The 21391-nt window shown below is 36.4% G+C and overlaps 1 protein-coding gene across 2 annotated transcripts in view; it reads right to left on the minus strand.

Annotated features, from left to right (window-relative positions):
• The window catches only part of puc (dual specificity phosphatase puckered), a 106365-nt gene that overhangs the window by 12880 nt on the left and 72094 nt on the right, over positions 1-21391 (minus strand). For both annotated transcript variants that reach the window (XM_081765042.1, XM_081765043.1), the window contains exon 3: positions 681-1037. In XM_081765042.1, the coding sequence (XP_081621168.1) occupies positions 681-1037 (357 nt within the window). The remainder of the gene's footprint in view (positions 1-680; positions 1038-21391) is intronic.

The following is a 21391-nucleotide window of genomic DNA, read 5'->3' on the forward strand; positions in this document are numbered from 1 at the left end:
AGTGGCGTATTTAGGGGGGTTCCGGGCTTAAGCCCCCCGAAATCTTACTTACTAAAGTATATGAAATATCTTGCAGAATTTTCACATTTTTAGGCAAAGCCCCCCCGAAACAAAATCGTAAATACGCCACTGGTTCTTATTATTATTATTATTATTATTATTATTATTATTATTATTATTATTATTATTATTAAGCGACTTTGTATTCATTATAATTCAGTTGATCGTTTCGTCCTAATTTAGTTCCAAAAATCTACAACGTCAAAATTCTCTTCTTCCATTATCATTATTATTAATGATGAGAAATAATGGAAGATAATGAAACGGATGGTGTGTCAAGATGAAAATTGGCCACCGCGACCTGAATAGAATGCGATGCATTCCAAATTTGCAATTCTTTGTAGTCTCTTTTTATGGGTAGTCAATAAAATTTTCCTAACATATACGGAAAGCTATAGAAACAAAAATCGACATATGGTGGGAGGAAACAGGAGAACCCCGAGTAAATCCCACAACTACTGTGACGATAGATCAAAAATTAAGAAATGTGAAGCTACAGAGGACACAAGCTACAAAACAACATTTACTCGAATGATTAAATGTTAATTTCCTTTAAAGTTTTACTCAATATACAACGTTAATTTGCCTAATAGAACAAAAGAACACAAAGCTCTGCTTACCTATGAAGTCGAATGCCTCTTCGAAGTACTGTTTTAGGTTCTGGTGCCCACTGTCTGACGCTGGAAGTTGTTTGTACGTGATTCCTTTACTTTCGTGGTACCCTGGAAGATGTGACGTAACGTTAAGTACCCGTGTGATGCCTAGCGCTCTCAGTCTCTCGAAATCCGCTGCGTCGTGCTGGTTGCCGAGATACAGGAAAGGCAATACCCTGGTAGCCGGATGGCCATCGATGTCTGATTCTAAAGAAGCGTCCAGTTCGGAGCCCGATCGTGGCACTGTTAAGGAGCGACTCACTGGGGGAAGAAGGGCGTCTTCACAAAAGTCCTTATGTCGACGAAGGAATTCTTTGTGACCACCTGGAAAACGAGAACATCAGGTAAGTCACGCAGTTTCTCACACACATCACACACACACACACACACACAAAAGCTTATCCTATGCATATATATAGATATATCTAACCTGGGCTAGTAACCAAAAGGGAAAAACTTCTTAAGATCTTATTCTAATATAAAGATATGGAAGAAAATTGAAACGAAATTAAACGCTACTAGGCCCTGAAAGAGGAATCCATCTAAGCATACAGAAATTCTAGCAGGTACGATGTTCAGTGAAGCAAACAAAACTCCACGGATAATGAAATTATATTGTATTATGCTGAGATATTCCCGTTACGATCGATTTCTTTTGTATTTTCTCTCAATTTCTGAACATCTTGATCAATATCAGTGACATCAAACACAGACATATTTCAAATTTGTTTAGGTCTGGATTGACTGTACGTTCTTATTTTGTACGGATAGCAATAAATCCCGGGTTCGACTTCCGGTGGATACACTCGGTTGAAAAAACGTAAAAGCTTTTTTAGACCAGCCATCCTGAGTGAGGTTTTTCCTAAGTTTTTCTCAATCACTCCGGTCAAATGCCGGGATGGTACCGAACATTTAGGTCCTAGGCTGTTTCCTTCCTTCCCTTTCCTCGGATAGTGTGATCGCCGAGGGACGTCAATCCCTAATACGTGACGAGCCAACATGACCATAGATGCCGAAAGCCCAGAAATCTAATTCCTAAATCCGGAAGCAATGAAGGAAGATGCAATAAGGAGATGTACCAGTGGCGGGCCGTGAGGGAAGTTTCATGGGTAAAAATTTAAATTTTATCCCTACAAGCTTTAGGACGTTAGGTACGTTCTCTTCCTTTAGCATCTGGAGTAAAATTACAATTTTTACCGATGAGACTTCACTCACGAGCCGCCAGTAGAAGTCGATAATGAGAAATAAATCGAAGAAGTTTCAAAGTACGATGAGATTACGATACCGCTGCGTAAGCCCCCCCCCCCCCTTTCTAACTTACTTTTTGGCATTCAAAAAAATATGAGTCACACCATCATAACTTTTTCATTAAATTTCAACGTTTAAAATAACCTCCAATATACATCATCACTACAATGAAGTATGACAAAGACCCCAAAAATTCCGTTCAAATGTAAATATATATTAAAAAAGATCATGTCTCCTTCTTCATTATCATTCTCAACAACTTCATAGCGTCATCCTACCATGAATTCACTTCGAATGAGCTCATTTTGCTTACAGTGTTAGTCAACCGCCACACCCTTCCACTCGGTAATATCCTTCCCTCCCCACTACAATAGCATATTATCAGCGTGAGTTAGTACAACATATTCGGCGAGAATTTTCATTTGCGATAAGTCGTTATTAGTAATCGTTATTAGTAATCAGTTACTTACTCATTTGATTTTTATTTTATGTATGACAATGCCTCATGTAAGATGATACTCGTATTACGCATCAAAAGAAAATTTTTGCATTCAAACTGATGGCCTTTCGTCTTTATTTATCTATTTATTTTAAGAAAACCTTATTAGTTTTTTTTTTCGTTTTGTTTTATCTATGTACTTTCTTAGTCACTAACTATCCTGCCTTAAGAATTAAGTACTGTAATATCTTTACATTTACTTGTTCACGATTTATTTACATTTCATAAATTGGATTAGGTTTTACGAATTAGATTTCTGGGCTTTCGGCATCTATGGAAATGTTATCCCGTTACGTACGAGGGATGACGTTTCTCGGCGATTACACTATCCGATGAAAGGGAAGGAAAGAAGCGGCCCGGGACCTATATGTTAAGTACCATCCCGGCATTTGTCTGATGTCAGGCCTCATTCAAAAGATGGCTGGCCTGAAAAAAAATAGTACTATTTTCGACCGAGTATCCCCCACCGGGAATCGAACCCGGGACCGTTCGCACTATTTCATAAATTGATAAAGACCTGCAAATTCCAAGGCTAACCCAATTAAACTTTGAAATTCTGTATTCTTTAACAGTGGTTGGCAATTTTGTAGAATGTTATAGAAGAAAGTGAAAGCTGTAGTCGTTACGAAGAAAGAGTTCACGAGAAAACCTTTCTCCTAACATTGATAGCACACAAATCGTCGCTGAAGGTGCTAAATAGCGTATCTTGATTTTTAAGATTTCACATGAGAGCGATTTAAAATGTTTCGATTAACGTTGTACCATGAGCTATTCATTTCAAGATACACCAGTTTTAGAAAGTTTGCATCTCCGTCAATAGAAGGAATTCCGTTATGGCATTATTATGATTGATTGAGCAAGTTAAATAAGGATGGGGACAGCCAATACTCAAAATCGTTTTTTTCGATTTTATGCCACTTCGAGCCCCTGCAATGAGGAAATTCCCCAAATTAAGGTTTTCTGTTGGGTTAAATGTCATGACATGATTGAATGTCATTCATAGATCCATTATCCCTCAAGTTTTAAAAAATGTTACTCATAAGGCATAATAAACATCACTTTCAACTGCTTTTACATTTTGCTTATTTTTTTAGTTCGACGGAGATGTATCGATTGATTAAATTTATCTCGATACATTGAAAATATCGACTGGAATTCTATATTGTAAGCTGAAGGAAAAGGGTGTTAGATTTTCAAAAGAATTGGAGAAAACACAACAAAGCTACCGTTATAGGCTACGCAGCCGAAATTTGAAAATACTTCAGTTATAGGAGAAACAATTTCGTGATTAGATATTATCAGTGGCTCTGATCAGGCGTCTGTAAGATGCGACTAAGAAGTTACACATCCAGCCAGCAATATCTAAAACGAATGCACCAGCTCAAAAGTGAGGAGGGGTTTATACTAGTACATTCTCTTCTAATTCTTCCTGCATCCGTAAATTGTCAAGAAACTGCCAAAAAGGTAAGGCGTAACACCTCATGAACTGTTTATGCTCCCCTTCTAAATTAAATGGTTTACTGTTGGTTATGGGTCTAAAATGCACACCACATATTGCGAGTATCATTTCCTGCCGCATTTTAGAACTGATTTGTGCAGTTAACTCACATTACGTACGTAATTTGATATCCGTAGCCTCGTTTAAATTAAATTAAGCAAGTATCTATGTTAATTAAAGCCAGTTCTACAAGAAAGCAATGTAGAAACACAGATTAAACATATAAAAACAATAAAGCTACTTTTTCGGGCGAGGAGGAAGGTTTTTGTTTAGCCAGAGCGTTGATGCCAATTTGCCAACTTTACACTATGACCAAAGGAGAGAGAGAGAGAGAGTAAAAGAATAATACACAGTTGTAGTAGTAGCTTTTTTACCCAATAGTAGGTAATTCACAACTGGCAATGGTAGTCTTGAATAGAATGGCGTTAGTGAAATCGGAACAACAAGCGCTTGCAACCAAGCGTGACACAATATGTTCTTTCTTTTTACGGTGCGCTGTGATTCATAAATAAATGATCTTGCCTGGTCTGTTTCTATTCTTTTTTTATTAATCTCATGACTCATAGCAGCCTGAGTTCAAATGAGTCACTGATTTCTACATTAGAACAAGACTTGGTTATAGACAAGTTTATAACGTCCTCACTCAGCCTCCCCGTTTCTTCATACTAATTTATTTTCAATTCTGTCTTTTTATGTACATGCTATAATATGCTTACACTGAGCACTTAAATGGCTTTAATGTTGGCTCAGCTGTCATCGCATACATATGTATATATATTCAAAAGAATCCGTTCTCAGAAGGGGAGAGATTAATCCCCTAATAAATCAATTACTTCAAGCAGCTTTTAATTTTCGAAAGAATAATTACATCATCTGAAATGTTTGATATAATAAATAACATTAAATTTTGCAAACGAAACATCACTGTCACATATGCTGCTGAAGATTTCGGTAGTCCATCATCTAGGGAGGCTCCTGGTTCAATGCTCAAAAAAGTTCATCTTAACTTCTGCCATCGCTGACTAAACCTCGTTTCTTTTATTTCCCCAATAATAATTTGATGGACCTAATTAAAGAGATCTCCAGTAGGTAGTATAAGGATTCAGCCAAGTATCATGTATCTATATATCAAGTACGCATTTGATTACGTATTTTCCACTGCTATTAAAATTCTCGTACGAAGTCAACGACCTCGGAGCAAATTGTTTGAAACAGCTGATTTGATTTTCGAGTTTAGCGTCCCTTTCAACAGCGAGGCTATATATGAGACGTGGACCTATTACAGCTTAACGAACCACATGAGCTTCCGCCGAGAACCGAACCCGAGTCCCACACCCCAAAGGCGCGTATGGTAACCGCTTAGCCATGAGAGTGCTCGCCTCGAAATAATGATTTGCAAACCCTATTATACATTCGAAGTACCCTTTCGTACGAGCCAACTTATATTTTACATCAAGTTTACAATTTCAAAGCTCTCGAAATTTGAAATATATTGCGACTACAATTTATAAAAATTTAATGAACTGATGTTTCAAAACTATGAAATGAGATACTAGGCCTATGCAGGAGAACTATAAAATTATGGTAAAACTGGCAATACTATATTTGAAGCTTACTTAAAAACTGGGACGATACTCTCATGTTTAAAGTAAAAAAAATAGACAGGTTTGCATTAAAATTATATGTAATCTTAGGATTCGTGTTTAGTTCGGGCTACTTATTATGAAATAGTTTTGATTGTTTAGTACCCCCTTTCAGCAGCAAGGGTAAATAAAACGTGGAATCTACAATATGACGTGAGACCCATACCATCTAAATAGTTCGCCCTCCAATAAAACATGAGTTTCCTGCACCCAGGGATCATTTAGCCACAAAGGAAATATTGTGTATGAATAACGAAAGTACAGATAACTGAAAGGTGAAGTATTTTCCGAACAAGACTGAGACTAAATCCTGGCAATGAGAGAAATCAAAGACAACTGTGGGTTGCAAAGCACGATAGAAACGATCTCCAAGGTCCAGCTAAAAATATGTAACAACCTGATACACACAAGAGGAAAAAAAAAAAAAGATTTGGTTATCCTTTTATCCATTATCAATCACCAATAAACACAAGAGGTCAGATCAACTGACCCATGTCACAAAGATCACACACTTCACTTCCAGAAGAATCACAACTTCTATCAAGATTCGAACACATGATTTTGTTTACCACTGCATTTAAGTAAACATTCGCACACCACGTACCTCCACTGGGGTTAGTCCTTGGTCGTATTCTAAGGCACAAACACCTATTATTCATCTTCATGTTTACTCCACTAGCTACTAACTTCAACTATACGGCTTCACAGTACTACAAGGAAAGACTCAACTACGACTTGGGCCAAAATGTGACGTCACTTATTCTGCCGAAGAAGAAGCCCCGTATGTGTACGTAAGAAGCGACAAGGGGGGTAATATGCTGGTTGCTCGTGTTGATAAGGGATTTCCACATGGCATGGCATGGTGGGCTCTTCATGAAAACTTGTTTGCAACATCAAGGTCGGGGCGGCCGAAGGGGAATTCACTGTGACTTTGTAATCAACAATCCCAGCTAGTGGATTAGTCACTCACACACACAAGGTCATGACGTCACAAGGAACAAAAACTAATCAGAGAAACATAGCGCCTTACACGTTTTGACGCAATTGCTTACGGACTTTTCAATTTTTATTTATTTTTTATTTTTTCTCTCGATCGAATGTCAATGCTATTTAGTGTTGTTAATGCGACATTTGCCATACTGCTAAAAGCAAGTTGACTTTTTGAAAAATTTTCTACGTAACAAGGGTCAACAAACAACACACATAAATTAGTTTCTTTACGTAACTACAATCTAATAGCTGATGTCAATCGACTAGCCGTGCAGTGTGTCGTGTGTACGGTTCGGCCCAAGCTATTGCCCAAATAAGATTGGATTGGGAATTACAAGCTGATATATGTTCTAGAAAAATGCTACTGCCTTTTCACTAGCAATCAATAAGTACGTATTATTAACGAGATTCTGGATTACAGTTAAACTAACTATATAATATAATATTATATATATATATATATGAAAATAAAATTTAAAAATGTTTGGTGACTAACTCCTACATCACTGGATTGATTTTGATGATTTTTGGTACAAGAGTGGATGAAGGCCTACCTTAAGAAGGTCCTAATGGGAGTTAAATGACCGACATTAGTAGTGTTGACTTCATAATTTTGGGGGTCACTGATTAACACACCCGATGGTGTTTAAGTCTAACTTTAGCACCCAATGGGGTGAGGTACCTTTATCGCATCTGGGGATGTGTGGAAGAAAAAGAATGAACGATACAACCAAAAACGATGGATATTGAAAGTGGAATTTACACTTTTCGGGATCAGTGAGATTAATAATGGCACTTTGGATACCGGTTTAAGTCAAAGTTCAGTCTCGATTGGTATGGAATGAGAGATGGAGGCAGAAATTGGGATGACGTAAAAAAAAAAAAAATTGAAAACGACCGATATTAATGTCCAATCCATTGTTCTCGGGGTCGCTTAGATATACAGTTACGCTCCCGATGCCGTTTAAGTCAAAACGCGCCCTTCTTGGTTATCTTAAGAGGGAAGGGATTCAAATGCATTCCATAAATCTATTTCTGTACGAGGAACGGGCATTTCAGCTAGTGAAAGTGTATTTTGAAGAGAAAATAATTCAATCAAATCCGATCGTTGAATATTCAAACTTTGTCCAATGATGAATAAATAATCGGAATAAACCTTTTTTTTTTTTTTTTTTGTTTCATTGTTGAGAGCACTTAATTTTCTTCTTCAGAAGCGTATTCCCAATAATGAAACTTTCTCTACTTTTGGTAAATAACTAAGGATTGACCAAAAAACGATTCTTTAGGAAATACGGTGATTCAGAGGTAAAGCGTTCATTTCTGATGCAAGAGGTCCCTGATTCAATCCAATATTATGTGTTTGTGGTAGACAATATCATGTTCGTGGGTTCTCTCTAGGTTCTTCCGTTTCCTCCCACATTGCCATTACTTTCAATAGTCATCTGTGTTATTTAGGACATAATCGCTAAAGGAAATAACCGTGGACTATCAAATAAAATATTTCATTTTGTCTTCATTTGAAAAAGATAATATGTGGAGAATCTCTCTTGGGTTCTCCTGGGTTTGTTTGGTTCTATTCATGATAAATAGAACTGTATCTAAAAATGTACAATGATCTAAGAATACGTACTTTGTTATACAGTATATGAGCTGGAATAGTGTACAGCTATACAACTATTTACAAAACACACAAACACGGATACAAACACGTGACAAATTATTTTAGTCACAAGTCTCAACAAACAATTATTCTCCTTAAAGCAATATTCCTCAAGATTCCCACCGACCGACCTTTGCGCTGACTCAAGCACTATGGAATGACCAATCCCTAAACATGGTGGTCGCTCCTCAGAATCAGCCTATTCCGGCTCAGCTTGGCAGTGAATCATAGCAAATCCTGGAAAACAACATGCCAAGGCATGGGAAAAGCGGCAACCACCAAAGACAAATTAGCAAACGACTATTTCCAGCTTAGGCATGCAACTAATCATAGCTAACATCTTTTTATTTTATTTTTCCTCCCTAATCTGTTCCAGGAAGTGTTCCCTTTACGCACAGACATCGTAAATAAAAATCAGAATCATACCACACACACACAAAGAAAAAGACGCACAAAAGCACCAACATTTTTTACTTTCCAAAGAATTATGACTGTCTGTTTCTCATCCCTGCCCGACATATAAAAAGAAAAAAAAACCCTTAGTACTGTTGTACATCAGATGTTGTAACTGAAATTACTCATCTTCAAGCAATAATTTAAGAATCTTTGAACTGCCATGTTCAAAAAAGTGGTTACCCACATGTCTTCTAAAGCAAATATGATTCCATGGGATTAGCCTAAACAACAGAGTTCTGAAAGAAATATTTTTAAAAAAATACAAATTCACCTATTTTATTTCCCAAAGACGGTCTTTATTTCATCGAACACAGCTGTAACTATTATTATATACATTCTTTATAAAGAAGAACAAAGGGAGGGGGTTATAAGATCACTCCCTCTTGGCACTCCAAACAATTTTACATGTAGAAAAAGTTGAAACAACTCAAAATAAATATTTCCCTTCTTTCCTGCTGTCTGTACAGCAATAAAGAATTTGAGGGCAAAGAGAAATCTTCGGTTTCTGTTAAAAAAAAAAAAATCTCAAAATCATTTTTAAAAATATGGAAGACCGAAAGTACACCTACATTGCATTTATTGTAGTTATTTCTACTTTTATTTATGATAAAATTCATGTTCAAGTTTTATTTATGTATACTTGAATAAAAGCCTATAAAGCAATTTCTGCCAGTGTAAAATTTAAAATGACAGTACTGTAATTAGAGCGCCTGCCAGTCCTTCCCTTACCTTGGAATCAATCATATAAACGCCCTTGAGTAAGTACTTAATTCGCACCTTAGGGTGCATTAATGGAATCACTATTATTATTGATTTTTTTTAAATCACATTTTTTTTTTTCAGTGGAGATGGCTGTTTTTGTATTTTCTCGAATCCTAATTAACAGATGAATCCGACATATCCTTTCTAATTTCGTATATTTCTGCTTATTAATTGAATCCAACAAAAACTAAAGTCAAATATCAGTTGGACATCTTGAGTATAATGAAAGAGTCTAATGAAAGAGCTTAACAATAGAATACCATACATTTTATGGGAGGGTGTACTGTTATAACGAAGTAACAAGTAATTTCAGTTTCAAAAAAATATCATTAAAATCCATCACTAAACTTGGAAAAAATATGCCTTCTCGCTGTTTAATACACTTGATCAGCTTGTAAGTCTTTATTGTGTTTTCTTTTTTTTTTTTAAAAAAAAAAAAAGTTTGGCTCAATTACATAACCGAAGTATGATTTTAATCTGAAGGAGCAATTTTAAAAAGTTCCGTTAATTCTGTAAGTGTCGGAAATGTCTGTAACACATTCACCAAAACAGTAATTAAAAATGTTTAGAGGTTTTCTAACTTTGGACGTAGAAAAGAATAAATAAAAAAAAAAATCAGTTGTGTCTGGGACGAGAAAACGAATATATTAGAAAAAGAAACTGGTTAGCAAAGTGACGAGAAATTGTGTTTTAAGGGACGACAGAGAAAGTACGGTGGGAAGATAAAAAAAAAAAAGGAGAGATCAATCGGACGGTATAAATAACTGTTGTTACGTCAAGATTAAGTATAGTCCACTAAATACCGTACAATGTAAAGCAGCTACAAATTATGACAAAATATTTATGATATTCATAAATACGCTGAAGTGGAGCTTTCTCATGACTAAGCTGTTAGCATACGCGCCTTTGGCATGGAAGACTCGGATTCGATTCTCGGCGCGAAAACTCATGTGATTTGGATCCCACACTAAGCTGTAGATCTACGTCTCATACACCTTTGCTGCTGAAAGGGACGCTAAACTCAAAATCGAACAACAAAAATCTACGGTAGTAAGGAGAAGAAATTCAGAATCAATTTCTTTTCTTCACAACGTCCCATCCTCACATGTCATGCAACCCAACATACAGGAAAATACCGCAGGTTGCCTACATTCCAGACATACTAAGCACAGTATTCATTAGTTGAAATTATTACATTTCTATATCTTGCTAGTATAATATCATGCAATGTAAAGCTACTTTAACCGTTATCGGGATCGCGTTTTTGAAAAAGTATTAAGCATTTTGCGAACGAGATGGTGTTATAGCAGGGACAACAAGAGATGATCTCTGAAGTTTCTTACCACATGCGAAGGGAAAATACAGTTCCTACTTTGGTACTAGTGTTAGCAACCACGGTCACTGTGTCTTACACCATTAATTAAATTGCCACTATAGATGCACCGAAAAAAGCCTTGACACGTGAATAGTATCAATGTCACTGTGAGCTGTCAGAGACCTTCTCTTGCTGGCTCCACTATAGCGTCCCAAATCTCAGGGCATACGAGTCACAGCGCCTAACGTCAATTGACAGAGCTCAGAGCAAAAGCTAATGAATGGGCAAAAAATGTTAGAATTTTTAGGATCAGATGGAAGTTAATTGTACCCTGAAGATGAGGAAACTTTCCGCAAAATTGTGCTACATTTTACTATTTTATTTCGATAAAGACATAATTGCTACACAGGCTCGTGAAGAAATTAGTATTGTTTATAAGTAAGATACGTTATCAAAAGAAATACTGTACTGAAAATATTTCATTTGAAGCAAGTCTTGTTACATAAATTAATACTCCTAATGCCACTGAAAACAGTATCACAGTATACGATTTACAAATTATTCTCATAGTGTTTCCTAAATCCAATTATTGATAGTATAGTTCAATCCCAGGGCTCGTAGAGGTCTGGTCTCTTGTAAATAGTTGAAAAGTGACCAAAAGTACATGAAAAAGTGACCAAAATCTCATCATGCCCCTTTTTTTCTTTGTCATTTTCTCCATCACCTCTCTCTCTGTTGTTTTGTTTCATCTTTTCTTCTTTACTTCTTCTTTTTGAGCTTCCTCCTTTCTTAGGTTTTCTAAGTATGCTTTGTAGTTACGGTAAGCAGACTTAGCAGATGTAAGAAGCTTCTGAGTAAGTGGAACTAGTTCTGGCCTATTTCCGAAGTTCTTCATCCCAGACATTATATTTAACTTAGCACTGAGAGTTCTCAAAACCATGAAATATTCAAATTCATCGCCTACTCTTAAGAAGAATATACAAGAAGCATAACACAAGACGAACATGAACCACACAAACACACACACACAACGTTGAGCGGAGCGTTAACTATTACGACAGAAAACTAAAAGACTATTATTATAATAGAAGAAAGAATAGACACAGAAGAGTTCTCAACCCCACTTTGAGAGCTTAAGCATCTACCAACCATCCACTGTGCTTTAGAAAGAATAAAAGCTAAAGTGAGAATAAAGCTGACCGTTTCACATGTGGCAGCAAGTACTGAAGCTTTCAGAAGAGTAATGAGTAACAAGTTTCTGCATTTTTCTATTTATTTTGATAATATTTTTCTTCGAAAACTGCCAATGCAAAACATAAATCACACGAAAAAGTCACTTTACCTCCCAAAAAAATAACTTTTACTGAAAATTTTGAAAAAAAAAAGGTAACTTTTAGTGACCAACTTGAAAAAAAAAAGTAACTTTTAGTTAGAAAAAAGTGACTCGCTATGAGCCCTGCAATTCAATTCATTTGTTATGAATATTTAAATCGGTTACTTAATAAAAGTGTGTTACACAATGGTATTTGAGTGTACTTTCAATACTGAGGGATTGGATTCTCTGGAAGCATAAATATATCTGTACCAATAATGTGTTGCAGTTACGAATAACTTGAGTTAAGAAGTAGTGAACTTTGGTGTAGAAATCATAATAATAATAATAATAATAATAATAATAATAATAATAATAATAATAATAATAATAATAATAATAATAGCAATGAGAGTTCGTATACTGACCACACATCATTCAAAAAATAAATTAAATGAAATCTATCAATTTAATGTCCCATGATTATGTCCATTAGACTAAGGGAAATGATGATTAATATAAGTGACTGATGATGTATGAAATGGAGGAATGAGAATGTGGGAGGAAAGGTAGTACCCTGAGAAAACCTACGATGTTGTCCACCAAAAACTTACTTGGTCAGGGATCGAACTAAGGTCCCCACGCATCAGAGGTAAGCGCTCTACCACTGAGCCACCGTGCCCCCCCCCCCACATCATTCAATTTATGTGGCCAGTCATAGGCTTTCGTGGGCTGCAACGGGAGGAGTTCGTTTAGATTTCAGTTTTATCATTGCATTATATCAAATAGTCGTCACTCTGTTCTACATGAATATTCAGAATATACCACTTGTCATCCGAAAGATTAAACCATCATTCCTATTAGCTTTTTTTTTTTTTTTCTTAATTACTATTTGAAACCTGCACTTAAATGTTCAACAGCTCTACTTGGAAATGATTAAATAGCTTACTGGAAATTTGATTTTTAAAAACGAAGATCTTTCTGCGGTGGATGACACTGTTTATAAAGAACAGCTGCATTACGTCATCCACGCTAAAGGTATATATTACCTCCCCTTGTTACCTGCAACTGAAGCTCCAGCACGAATCCTATCATGGTTGAACACACCACTACATTATTACAAGTGGAGAACTAGTACATCCACATACATGATGATGGCAGGTGTTGCGTAATGTGTTTTTGTTTCTAAGTACATACTTGGCTTCGGGAACAAAGTGCAAATAGTGACTTTAACAATTCGGAGTCTTGTACAGTTAGTAAGAAAAGTTATTTAATTTGCTTTATAAAAAACTTGCAAGAGAACTTTAAACATGGGATCTGCTACTTCTTTTTTTTTTTTTTTTTTTGTAACACTTTGTACTGCAATGGTTTGCAATCTTGGGAGGAGGAATATGATAGATATGAAAATAATATCTCATTTAAATCTTGCTTCATATCTTGAGTATGCGTAATTGTCTCCCTAGTTGCAGCCACGACATGATTACTGCCTGCAACACGTTGTATAGTTGAACAAATTGTAAAACTGTTTCTTTTATGAAACTTTGTTCTTGTTAAGCATTACTTAAAAGAGAAATCGACAGTGTGGGGTTGTATATACTATCTACAGAGATTATCGGAAGCAATTAACAACATGATGTGATCTCACAATCAGAAGATACTTCCCATCACTAAATTAATCTAGCGGCGCCATTGGTCTGAATTTCAAGAACATGCAACGTTTAAAAGATGTCTCTTTTCAACCCCATCACAAACATCGCCTGTTTCACGCGAGATCATAAAACAGTGATTCACCATCAGCTGTTCGTTACCTAGTAGTTGAGTAGTACATCGAATTTCTCTTGAAAACAATAGAAATCTCCAGTATTCTTTTTTATTTAGACCTTACTCAGTGATGAGACGAGGTAATAGTGGTAGTTGTATAGAGGCGGAGAGTTGCAAGAGATAAAAGAATATTAACATTTCGCTTTCTGTCACTGGACGAAAACAAGTACAGCACAGAGTTGGGGTGCTCCATTTTCCATGCTTCATGAAGCGCTCCCTTCTCCCCCCCCCCTCCCCCAAAAAATACATAGCGACATCTCCTCGCCCAAGAAAAGATTTTCTTGTATGGCTTACACATTTCTGTACGGTAAAAACTTTTTCTCGACCTCGCAAAATTTGAGTGACTCTCTTTCCATTATTATCCCTTCCTTGTGAACACTTTTGCCCCAAAGACAACACGATGCGCGCGTGAACAGTGAATATTTATTTACAATTCATTACGAGTAACGAACAAACTATTACATATGATTAATGCGTTACTTAATTCATTATTCCATGCCTTAAATTTATAACAACTTTCAGGAATTCTGATAGACCAAGTCTAAGGGTCAGTGGTAGAACGCTCACCTCTGCGGGAAGAAGTCCTTAGTTTGATCTCAGATATCTAAATGTGGTGGACAACGTCTGTGAGGCTCCTCGGGGTTCTTCTTTTCCCCTTACATTCTCATTCCACCAACTCTTTCATAATGACTATAACTTTTATTAATCATTTTAATTAGCCTACAGGACATTACATTATAATTTCTTTTTCAAACTAGCAGATTTTAGTTTGATGACACTGAAATTGGAAGAAAATTCACACGAGGGAAAAAAAAAAAATACTTGCAGAACATGCACAGTTGTCGAGCAATCATCCTGTTAGTTACATGATGTTGCAATTCCATCTCAGAATTTTAGTCGTTTGTAGCTGAGGATGAACGCACTGATGAGATTCAGTCTACAATAAGTGTGCGTCAGCAGGAACGAGGATCAAGGTCAAAGCAAGTGCGCATTCATCAGTTTCATTCAAGGCAAACAGCAGCAAGCATAAACATCTCTTTCTTTCTTTCTTTCTTTCATTAAAAAGAACTAACAGTGAGAGAAGTAAGTGTAGCCATAACTAGCTTTCATGGCTTGAAGGAATCCGATGGTTCAACGCTCCAGAAACAAACGCCATGAAATACAACAGATGCTATTTCATTCCTAATCCAATCTTTGAATTAGAATTGTTATTAATTACCCGTTCTTGCCTTATTCTAAAACTACGGCGTTATGTTAGAATTCTGCCATCTCGTCTCAAATTTGAAAAATTTATCGTCTCACGGATAACATTACGAACAATTTTAACAATGAGGATCGAAGCAGGTTACCAAATTCAATAAATCAAGGATTAAGAATTAGGAATTAGATTTCTGGGCTTTCGGCATCTATTGCCATGTTAGCCCGTCACACATATGAGGGATGACGTTCCTCGGCGATCGCACTACACGAGGAATTGAGGAGAAACAAAGGGATTGGGACGGAAGGAAACGGTCTGGAACTATTATATTGGGTACCATCCCAGCATTTACTTGATATGAATAAGGAAAACCCAACTCATGATGGACAGCCTGAAAAAGCTGTTACAACCTTCTTGACTGAGTGTCCCCACCAGGAATCAAACCCGGGACCGCTCGCACCAGCAACAATCACGGTTATAATGGAAATGAAATCTGTAAGTTTAAGTTCCACGGTTTTGCGCTGTAGGGGAAAGGACGACGAGTCATTAATGAAAGTGACTAACTAGGAAACAAACTGATGGAATGAGAATGTGGGAAGAAAACGGATAAATCCCGGGAAAACCCACGGGCGCCTTGATGTCCACCAAAAAACTCACAAAGTCTGAGATCGAACCACGGATTCCTCGCCATCAGAGCTGCGCGCTTTACCCTAAGCCACTGTCCCTTCAAGGATTTAATTGTTAGATTCCTTTATATATCGAAAAAAAAATATATTGAATTGACAATATTGAATACCTATCCGATTTGTCAACTCTTGTACAGTCAACGACAAAAATTCTTTCCGTTTGGTAAAATTTATTTTCGGAATAACGGTGGAACGTACACAGTTTCACCGAGTTTCAAGGTTGGAACATACAGAAAAATTACATTCTGTTTAATTTACTGAAAACTGTACTCAAATTGTTCTTCCACTCTGAAGTTATTTATGAAACTAATTTCATCACATGAAAAGAACTTTTGTCGCTGACTGTACACGTGATATCCATAATTGTCAATATGTGTCTTCATTTTAGCAACGTATTTTCACATAGGAAAGAAGCTGGCCTTTTACTCCTGCTATGAATGCTTAATTACGCCCCCCCTAGCTAAGCGAGGTAAATGAGCTAGAAATTTCCCTTAGGAAGAACGCTAGACAAAACATGTAGAGTTTTTTTATATAAAAAAAAACACCGTTGAAGTTGGTAACACTGGATGATGCTAATAAGAAAAAAAGAAAAGAACAGGAGAAAAAATACTGCATGCACATGCATACGCAGAAATTCCCAAACAATGACAAGACATCTTTTAAAATTCAACTCATGTATTAATCATCGGAAATTTTCCACAATAATAAGTCACTCGTTATTATCTATCGACAAAACTGCTAGATAAGAGCTATTATTCTCTTCCATCTTACATAACAATATATTCTGCAAACTTGACAAATAATCTTTAAAAAATATATGACTACTGTTCCTTTGGGGTAATTCTGAGTGGAAAGATTTTGAAGAAAAAATTCATATCATAAATCTTAAAAAAAAAAAAAAGAAAGAAAGAAAAGAAAAGAAAAAATATTCCAAAGTCACAAACCACATCTCATTTGAACACATGATACACCTTGTGAACACATTAAATGAGGATGTTCCACAATATTTACTACAGTGAACGGTGTGTCTGGAATTTTAATGAGCTCGGGTGATATAACTTGAAACTGTGGAGTTGAAACAGCAAACAAACTAAATGGCAATATCTATATATTTATTTACTACTGCTAAAGAACATTCAACCAAATAAACACTTAAAATGGTTATGTTAAGCGATGACTTCACCTAACATGACATCATCGTCATTACTAGGGTAGGAGCAGGGTTCAACGCTTTTTCAAAAATTCCAGGCCTAACCATTATATATATTTTTTGTCGTCTCCCACAATCTTACATTTTCTTTTACTTAAAATTACATTGAAAAACGTGGTTTGTTTAATTTTAGGCCATTTCAGCAAACATTATATTGTTTTAACTAAAGCTCTGAATTTTTATTAAGAAATTAATACAAACTAAAACGTAACATAAATGTATTGTGCAGGGATCGTCTGGCAGTGAGATGGAGGTATGTTAATTTTGAGTTTAACGTCCCGTTTAGCACCGAGGCTATATGAGATGTGGACCTACTGATTAACGTGGAATCCGAACATGAGCTCAAGCCGGGAATTGAACCCGGATCTCCCACGCCAAAGGCGCGTACGCTAGCAGTGAGCTGAAGAAATTGCAAGAAACAATCAATAGACAATAGCTGGACAAATTGCAAGAAAAAAGAAAACAATCAATAGACAAAGTCGACAGTATACCAAAAGACGAAACGCGACCTAGGAAACGTAAACTACTTCGAAGTCAGCTTTGAAAATGAAAGTAATTACAACCTCAGAAACATTTAAGTATGATCAGCCTTGAAAATGGAAAAAGCTTCGGGGGGGGGGGGTAGCATCACCAGCATTGAAAAAAAAAAAAAAAAGAGGCAAAACTTCAGAAACAAATTATCAGTCTTGAAGATGGAAGTTAGAGCTTCGGAAGCGTTAGCATGAAATCTTTCACTTTTACATCCCATGGTTATGCCGTATAGGCTAAAGAAGACGGTGAGGATGAGAAATGAATGAAAATGGTGGAATGAAGAAAGCGGGAGAAAACTGGAGAACCCGGAGAACCGACATCCACATGGTGTTCGTCCATCACAAAGTCAACTTGGTGCGAGCTAGGATCGAATCACGGACACCACACACCAGAGGTGAACGTTCTACCATTGAGCCACAGTGGCCCCGAAGAAGTGTAGCATTGAAAATCGAAAAAGTTAGAGCCTCAGAAACGTTAGCATTTATCAGCTTTTAAATATGGAAGCAGTTAGAATTTCAGAAATATTAGTGTCGATATATAAGACACAGACGAAAAATAAATTATATGATAACATTGTTTTAAAGATGTTAAGGAGATACACGGGCAATGAAGATTTTCAACTGTACTCCTAAAATTGCTGTAGATACACCTCAAGGCTTCCATTATCCACATCTTCCCTCAAAACCTCTAAAAGCCACATCATCCTATCTTTCTGATCAAGGCTAATGATTTTCAGCCGAAATATTGAAGAAATACGCGTTTACTCACATACCATATACAAAAGAAATAGTGAGGTACGACAATTTTATTGTTTTCGTATCTTCAGTGCGTATATAAAAAAAAAAAGACATGGTAGAAAAAGTGTGCAGAACAGAAATCGTAGCCCTTATATTTTGTATAATTCATCTAACAAGCGATCAATTTTAAATTTTATTTCACAGGATATCAAATGAGTTAATCGAAGAACCAAGTACAGAACAGAATAGGGTCTTTCAACGAAATTTACTCTATAGAAAAATTCCTCCATTAAGGGCTAAACACTACTTATATACCTGCAAGAGGTATAATTTGGAACGATGCCAATGAAATCTGTGCAACGCATTATCTTCTAAATACGTATCGTATAACAGACAATGCACATCCAGCAGTTGCAACCTGAGAACTTAGCAACCACAAAAGAAGCCCCAAATGATGAACATATCCTTCCCAGGAGTGAAAAAAAACGGCGAACCAAGTTGTCCCAACCAGTTAGGCGATGACTTCACCTGCAATGATGTCATCACACGGGAATCAAGGGGCAGATTCAGGCTTCCTTCCCATCCCATCCCATGCCATGCAAACAATGTGATGTGGATCTTTCCCAAAGCGCTATTTTGCCACCGCGCATTTTCATAGATAGAAGAAAGAAGCAGGAGAGGAGAGGGGGACGAGGACAGAGAAAATGGAAAGCCCATACGTAAAGCAAAGAAAGATCTTCCCCTGGAATATTTAATCTCAACCTCACGCTAATAAAAAAAAAATAATAATAATAATATTACAAGCTACTTTACGTTTATAAAATATAAGCGTTATTTATCATTTTAGATTGAGACTATTGCCCGGAACCCGACGTTCTTCTTTGGGCAAAAATATATCAGGATCTTCATCTCGTAAACCCAACAGTCACGCTTTCCCACAGTACTTACTCTATAATAAACACAATACAAAAAACGTAGTTATATGACAAACAATTATTGTTACGAAACTATAATTCTTCAATATTTTGTACTGAATATTATTCATGTTAGCTAGTCATCTATTTCATTACTCCAGAACCACTTAATTGCTGATGATGATGCCGTTAAAATTATCCGAATATCCGTTTTCAATATCCAATTATTCGAATAAACGAAAATTCAATTAATGAATTACTCTATTTTCGAATTTTATCAGTGCTAATTTAGTGAGCGAAGCAGGTAAAGTGATAGAGCGTTGGCTACGAATTCGGAAAGTCGTGGGTTCGATTTCCGCTGCCGATCAAATCTGACTGGGGCTTTCCTGTCCTACCAGGAAAATGCCGGGATGGAACGTACTAAACAGTCTCTGGCCGATACTTTCTAAAATTCTTTCCATTGTTATTGTTATTGATATCAAGTATAAAATGGCCTCTGAGTTATATCTGGTGATTGTTAAATAAATAAAATAACATAATACAAAGCAAATGAATTGCGAAGAGGGAAAAAAATAACGATACGTAACACACAGGGCTATCATATAAATTTGTTCAGTTGAGTTTCTGCAATGTAGTTCCAGTCAAGTCACTATCTGCTGCCTCGATTAGGTCGAAATACTGCTGGCATCACTAATTCGAATATAAAACCAAAGAGTTAAAAATAAAATGAAATCTTTCAGTTTAACGTCCCACGGTTATGTCCTTCTAGGGTAAGAGACACGATGATTAAGACAAATGAATGATGATGGAATGAGAAAGTGGGAAGAAATCCGAGAAAACCCAGGGACGCGATGTTGTCCACCACAAACTTACTTGGCCGGGTCGAATCAGGGACCCCACGCACCAAAGGTTAAGTGTTCTACCACTGAGCCACGGTGGCCCCCTTATCAAAGAGTTAATTAAATTTAAGAGATAAGAATATTCAGGCCAACCAAACCGTATTGCCCCGAGATCCTACATTACTCGTATGCCTCCACATACATTGATAGGCCTATATGCATTTAGCGAATATGTCCTTGACAATAGCCAGCTATAACGAAACTTCCTATGTTTTTCTTTCTTTTTTTTTTAGGTAATGTAAGGGCATTCTTTTTTTCTGAACTGATTATGGCGCACTTATACCTTATGACATAAATGGATGCATTTTTTTTTAAAGAACTTAAATTACAGAATTGTCATGGGATCATTAGGAACACCATCGTCTAACAACACGTTTTAATTCCTAAATCCTTGACTACCCGCTCTGCAATTTATTTCACACATTTTGTTGTCTTGGTATGATGACTTCACCTTGTATGATCTCACCACGAAGGAATCAAGAGGGCAACCTTAAGGTCACTGCAAACAACCTCCGGGCACTGTCTGCAACATTGTTGTAAATTCACGTTAAAAAAAACAACAAAAAAACAAAAGGAAAACCCAGTCACTAAATAAAGGAAACTGTAAGTAGATGAGAGGTGTGTGAAAGATCTTATATTTATATTGTCTTATCAACAATCTGTATCTTCAGGTTAATGCATGAGGTCACCATTTACATTATGTCTTTAGGTTATTGTGAGGACGTAATTGAAGCAACACATTGTTTTGTGGTTTGGGAAACAAATCTGACTAACTTAATACAGATTACTCATTGCTATCTGGATGTGTCATTTATCCAATTACTAAGACCTGTACGAAGGATTGTTTACAAATGCAGCTGACACATATTGTATTAAAAACTGGAACTTCAAATGTGGGTAAACGGTCTTACAAAACTTACAGAATAAGTATTCCATTTCCGAGGGCTAAACAATGAAAAAACTATATAATACATTGCAGCTATTTTTTTTTTCTATATGAGTCTTTTTTGTTATTTCTTGTTTTATTGTTCTATGACGACAACTACTGAATCAGAACAGGACTCTCTTTTTCATCTTACGACCGCTCTAACTGCACAAATACAATGATCCATCTTGGAACATGTTTAATATACCATTGCAATGCACGAAACCTATCTTGGTTGATGTGATGGGAACGCACAAGTTCTGCCACATTCGAATTTCAGAAACTATATATATATATAAAAAAAAAACCGTGTGCGTATGCAACACACACAGCGTCGGCGTAAATGTGGTCGCATAAGAGATGGGAGAAGCATA

Source organism: Thermobia domestica, chromosome 7 (genome assembly GCF_964235325.1).
Source record: "Thermobia domestica chromosome 7, izTheDome1.hap1.1, whole genome shotgun sequence".
NCBI classification, from domain to species: domain Eukaryota; kingdom Metazoa; phylum Arthropoda; class Insecta; order Zygentoma; family Lepismatidae; genus Thermobia; species Thermobia domestica.